Source organism: Oncorhynchus kisutch, unplaced genomic scaffold (assembly GCF_002021735.2).
Source record: "Oncorhynchus kisutch isolate 150728-3 unplaced genomic scaffold, Okis_V2 scaffold1292, whole genome shotgun sequence".
NCBI lineage: Eukaryota > Metazoa > Chordata > Actinopteri > Salmoniformes > Salmonidae > Oncorhynchus > Oncorhynchus kisutch.
Genome location: NW_022263237.1, coordinates 56,501 through 62,500, shown reverse-complemented (window position 1 = coordinate 62,500; position 6,000 = coordinate 56,501). Strand labels below are relative to the sequence as shown.

Here is a 6,000-nt window from a genome sequence, read left to right as displayed (position 1 = left end):
CTTATTATATACCAGAGTAGTCTGTAGAAGAGATATTCAAACATTAACCTAACGTCCTGTATTCTGTCTCCTTCCCTACAGCTCTGTTCTCACAGGCAGACTTAAATGACAAATTACACCTGAGTGCACATTAACACTGCAGGAGACTAAGTGGTCGTTTTGGATTTTCTTTTCCATGGATGAGTCTGCATCCTCCTTCCTTGAAGTACCCCTGTAGGCTGTAGTGTGAGCCGTTTTATCCACGGAAAGAACCCACAGAGCAGACTGACAGTCGCGACATCATCAAATGAAGACGTGGTGTGGAGACAGCATGGCAAAGGGGTTTTATAGGGGCTGGTCTCGTGTGTTGTAAAAATATACCGTTTTAAAAAGGAGCCATCACACACTGATGAGGGAGTGTCAGTATGGTGGGAGTGTCAAAAGGCTGTGTGTGTGTGTGTGTGTGTGGGGGGGGGGGGGGGGGGTAAATGTGTGTGAGTGAAAATGAGAGCGTTCTTAATTAGAGAGATCCTCTTGTTAAATTAGAGATATATCCTCCTTGAATAACCCAGGAGAGGATAACCGTAAACACAGCCTGGTCCCTATCACACACCACCACCTTCTGGCCTGTGTTTCTTCAGGCTGGATAACAGCAGACCAGGATCTTGAGCTCATTTGATGTAAACCTATGATCATATACAGTACACATGCATTCGTCTCTCACCATGTTAACTCACCCACTACCATGATGTTGTGCTGTGTGTGTGTGTGTGTGTGTGTGTGTGTGTATGGCATTTGCATTGCTTGCTCGTTGGGGTTTTAGGCTGGGTATTTGTAAAGCACAGCTGACGTAAAAAGAGCTTTATAAAATAAATGTGATTGATTGAATTTGATCTGTTTGTGTGGGTGTGTTCTCTCTCTCCATGTTAACTCACCCACTACCATGATGTTGATCTGTTTGTGTGGGCGTGTTCTCTCTCTTCATGTTAACTCACCCACTACCATGATGTTGATCTGTTTGTGTGGGTGTGTTCTCTCTCTTCATGTTAACTCACCCACTACCATGATGTTGATCTGTTTGTGTGGGTGTGTTCTCTCTCTTCATGTTAACTCACCCACTACTATGATGTTGATCTGTTTGTGTGGGTGTGTTTTCTCTTTTCATGTTAACTCACCCACTACCATGATGTTGATCTGTTTGTGTGGGTGTGTTCTCTCTCTTCATGTTAACTCAACCACTACTATGATGTTGATCTGTTTGTGTGGGCGTGTTCTCTCTCTCCATGTTAACTCACCCACTACCATGATGTTGATCTGTTTGTGTGGGTGTGTTAACTCACCCACTACCATGATGTTGATCTGTTTGTGTGGGTGTGTTTTCTCTCTTCATGTTAACTCACCCACTACCATGATGTTGATCTGTTTGTGTGGGTGTGTTTTCTCTCTTCATGTTAACTCACCCACTACCATGATGTTGATCTGTTTGTGTGGGCGTGTTCTCTCTCTTCATGTTAACTCACCCACTACCATGATGTTGATCTGTTTGTGTGGGCGTGTTCTCTCTCTTCATGTTAACTCACCCACTACCATGATGTTGATCTGTTTGTGTGGGCGTGTTCTCTCTCTCCATGTTAACTCACCCACTACCATGATGTTGATCTGTTTTTGTGGGTGTGTTCTCTCTCTCCATGTTAACTCACCCACTACCATGATGTTGATCTGTTTGTGTGGGTGTGTTCTCTCTCTTCATGTTAACTCACCCACTACCATGATGTTGATCTGTTTGTGTGGGTGTGTTCTCTCTCTTCATGTTAACTCACCCACTACCATGATGTTGATCTGTTTGTGTGGGTGTGTTCTCTCTTCATGTTAACTCACCCACTACCATGATGTTGATCTGTTTGTGTGGGTGTGTTCTCTCTCCATGTTAACTCACCCACTACCATGATGTTGATCTGTTTGTGTGGGTGTGTTCTCTCTCTTCATGTTAACTCACCCACTACCATGATGTTGAGCTCGAAGCCCTGTTTCATGGCCTTCCTCCGCATCTGTTCCAGGATGGCATCGATGCCCACATAGCTGAAGTCCCCCATGCCAGGACCTGGCACAGTCTTCTCCACCTGGCACGCTGCGGGCACCGCCGGGGGTGGCATCATCATCTCGGGCACGGCCACCTCAGACATGGCTCTACTGCTGTAGCTGGTAGTGACCTCTGACTCTGAGGAGAGAGGGAGAGAGAAATACATGTCAGTACAAGTGGATAAACCATTTATTTCCTCTCGTGTGATCATGTATCTTTGAAACATACTGGACACATTACATGAGCTTCCTACTGTGAAATAAAGAAAATCATTTAAAGTAGTAAGATAACAAAAACCTTACACATTCAAGTAACCAACTTATACAGTTAGTATACTACACTAAACATATAGCAGAACCATATTGCTGTGTCATCAGAAACAAGTGAAGGAGTTGGAAGGATGGTTTTCTACACAGCTGTGAGGAGTTAGTTACTAGCTAGACATAACCTAGCTAGACCTGGACCACACACGAGTCTGAACAAATATCCATACATTAGGACCAAACATGGGCCAAAGCCCTGCTAATACTAACAGACAGCTGAGCACCCCAGGACAACTACCTGTGGTGTGTGTGTGTGTTGGAGCTGGGGAGACAGTGTAAAAGTTGACGAGGTGTAGACTAGCGGACCATAAACTAAGGAAATGTAAAGAAACCCCCTCCCTCCACATATCACTACCTGTTATTACTGAACCAACCGTGTTTCAGCACCACCCGGGGCCTTCTGAAGTACTGAACCAACCGTGTTTCAGCACCACCCGGTGCCTTCTGAAGTACTGAACCAACCGTGTTTCAGCACCACCCAGAGCCTTCTGCAGTACTGAACCAACCGTGTTTCAGCACCACCCGGGGCCTTCTGAAGTACTGAACCAACTGTGTTTCAGCATCACCCAGAGCCTTCTGAAGTACTGAACCAACCGTGTTTCAGCACCACCCAGAGCCTTCTGCAGTATTGAACCAACCGTGTTTCAGCACCACCCAGAGCCTTCTGAAGTACTGAACCAACCGTGTTTCAGCACCACCCGGGACCTTCTGAAGTACTGAACCAACCGTGTTTCAGCACCACCCAGAGCCTTCTGAAGTACTGAACCAACCGTGTTTCAGCACCACCCAGAGCCTTCTGAAGTACTGAACCAACCGTGTTTCAGCACCACCCAGAGCCTTCTGAAGTACTGAACCAACCGTGTTTCAGCACCACCCAGAGCCTTCTGAAGTACTGAACCAACCGTGTTTCAGCACCACCCAGAGCCTTCTGCAGTCACACACTTACTCAACAGTCATATTGAAGTAAACAGTCTCTACTGAGGGTTAGATACACAGTACATGTTTGTCTGACCACCGCTGGACTCATATACATTCATAGAATAATATTCTGTATATTTCCTGAGTTACAGGAGGACCCCCCTGCAGATTCTAACTCAAGTTAACTATGTATGCTGGGTGGTGTCTGATCACCAGGCATATTGTTTAATATGGTGTGTCCTGCTGATGATGAGTGAAAACCTGAAACCTGACCTACTCACAACTCTGGAATCAACAGTGCTATTAAGGATGACTGACAAACACACACACACACACACACACACACACACACACACACACACACACACACACACACACACACACACACACACACACACACACACACACACACACACACACACACACACACACACGAGGAGGACAGTCAGCTCCTCTCTTGGAGCCACAAGGGCAGGCTGCCAAGAATTTTACAGCCATCAAGATTCCATCCCCCCTCCCTCCAGCTAGTTACAACTCCGATAACAACAACACTGAAGAGAGAAACTCAGGAAAATCCCAGAGTTCACTGTAAAGACTACTACACTAGGTTCTGGTAGGAAGATAATAGGCTGGTATATCTTGTTCACAGAACACTTGATACCAGTCCGTTTTCAAAAGAAAAGTCTTGTGAATTGAGTATGATGTCAAAGTAAATGTTTCTATAGAAACGGGCAGAGTTAGAGACACACCTAGCCTATAGGGAACTAGCTCCAACTGGCCTCCACACCACTTCCTCATCCTGGTCCAGACACCAGTCACCCTCTCCTCTAGTAGTTTCCACTGCAACAGGTACAGAATCATACTGATCAACATGTCACTATTGTAACTTCCAATACCTGGCTCTACCCTGTGCTTACTGTTCTTGACTGGCATATAGGAGGGTGGTTGGTCAGATAGATCTGGTGACCAGAATGTTCATGCTTCAGCCAACTCTTCTGTCATGTGTGTTGTCATGGCATACAGTAGAAGAGAGGATGACTGAGGAGTTGGCTGAAGCACAAACAGACCTGGTTACCAGGCTATCTACAGTACAGTACAGGGTTTTTCTTTATTTTGACTATTTTCTACATTGTAGAATAATAGTAAAGACATCAAAACTATGAAATACCACATACGGAATCATGTAGTAACCAAAAAAGTGTTTAACATATCAAAATATATTTGAGATTCTTCAAAGTAGCCACCCTTTGCCTTGATGACAGCTTTGCGCACTCTGGGCACTCTCAACCAGCAACCAATTCTTCACCTGGAATGCTTTTCCAACAGTCTTGAAGGAGTTCCCACATGCTGAGCACTTCTTGGCTGCTTTTCCTTCACTCCGCGGTCCAACCCATTCCAAACCATCTCAATTGGGTCGAGGTCGGGTGATTGTGGAGGCCAGGTCATCTAATGCAGCACTCCATCACTCCCCTTCTTGGTCAAATAGCACGTACACAGACTGGAGGTGTGTTTTGGGTTATTGTCCTGTTGAAAACCAAATGATAGTCACACTAAGTGCAAACCAGATGGGGTAGCTACTCTGCCTCTCACAAAGACACAGCGGTTGGAACCAAAAATCTAAAGTCTATTGCTCATGTTTCTTGGCCCAAGCAAGTCTCTTCTTCTTATTGGTGTCCTTTAGTAGTGGTTTCTTTGCAGCAATTCGACCATGAAGGCCTGATTCACTCAGTCTCCTCTGAACAGTTGACAATGAGTTATGTCTGTTACTTGAACTCTGAAGCATTTATTTGGGCTGCATTTTCTGAGGCTGGTAACTCTTATGAACTTATCCTCTGTAGCAGAGGTAAGTCTGGGTCTTCCTTTCCTGTGGTGGTCCTCATGAGAGCCAGTTTCATCATAGCGCCTGATAGTTTTTGCAACCGCACTTAAAGAAACATTCAAAGTTCTTGACATTTTCCGGATAGACTGACCTTCATGTCAAAGTAATGATGGACTGTCGTTTCTCTTTGCTTATTTGAGCGGTTCTTGCCATAATATGGACTTGGTCTTTTTCCAAATAGCGCTATCTTCTGTATACCACCCCTACCATGTCACAACACAACTGATTGGCTCAAAATTCCACAAAATAACTTAAGGCACGCCTGTTAATTGAAATGCATTCCATGTGACTACCTCATGAAGCTGATTGAGAGAAGAGTGTGCAAAGCTGTCATCAAGGCAAAGGGTGGCTACTTTGAAGAATCTCAAATATTAAATATTTCTTTAACACTTTTTTGATTACAACATTATTGTTATTTGTTATTTCACCCTTTTGATGTCTTCACTATTATTCTACAATGCAGGAAATAGTAAAATAAAGAAAAACCCTTGAATGAGTAGGTGTGTCCAAACTGTTGACTGGTACTATATATCCAGCTAACCTCACATGCCAGTCACGTACTGTAAACAGGGTTACTTACAAAAGGCTCTGACTGATGTAAAAGACTCATTGAGTGAGGTGAAGTGCAATGGCTCATCTCCATGGTTACAGAGACAAGACGATGCAGCGTCCATCCCAAATAGAGTCACTGCTCAGCCCTTTCCCTTAGCATCAGGGGACACTGCAGAACCCCTTTGTAGAGGATGGGGCATAACTATCTGACCATGGTACAGAACTGCTATGATGAGTGTTACAACAGGCTCTGCAAGGTGAGGAGTGAA

The 6,000-nt window shown here is 44.7% G+C and overlaps 1 protein-coding gene across 1 annotated transcript in view; it reads right to left on the bottom strand.

Annotated features, from left to right (window-relative positions):
* LOC116365827 (septin-9-like) overlaps window positions 1–6,000 on the bottom strand; it is a gene marked incomplete at its 5' end in the record, with an annotated part of 62,463 nt that overhangs the window by 260 nt on the left and 56,203 nt on the right. Inside the window, one exon of the mRNA XM_031818203.1 lies at window positions 1–2,197. This exon is cut by the window's left edge and continues 260 nt beyond it. Within this exon, the coding sequence (XP_031674063.1) occupies window positions 1,962–2,197 (236 nt within the window). The remainder of the gene's footprint in view (window positions 2,198–6,000) is intronic.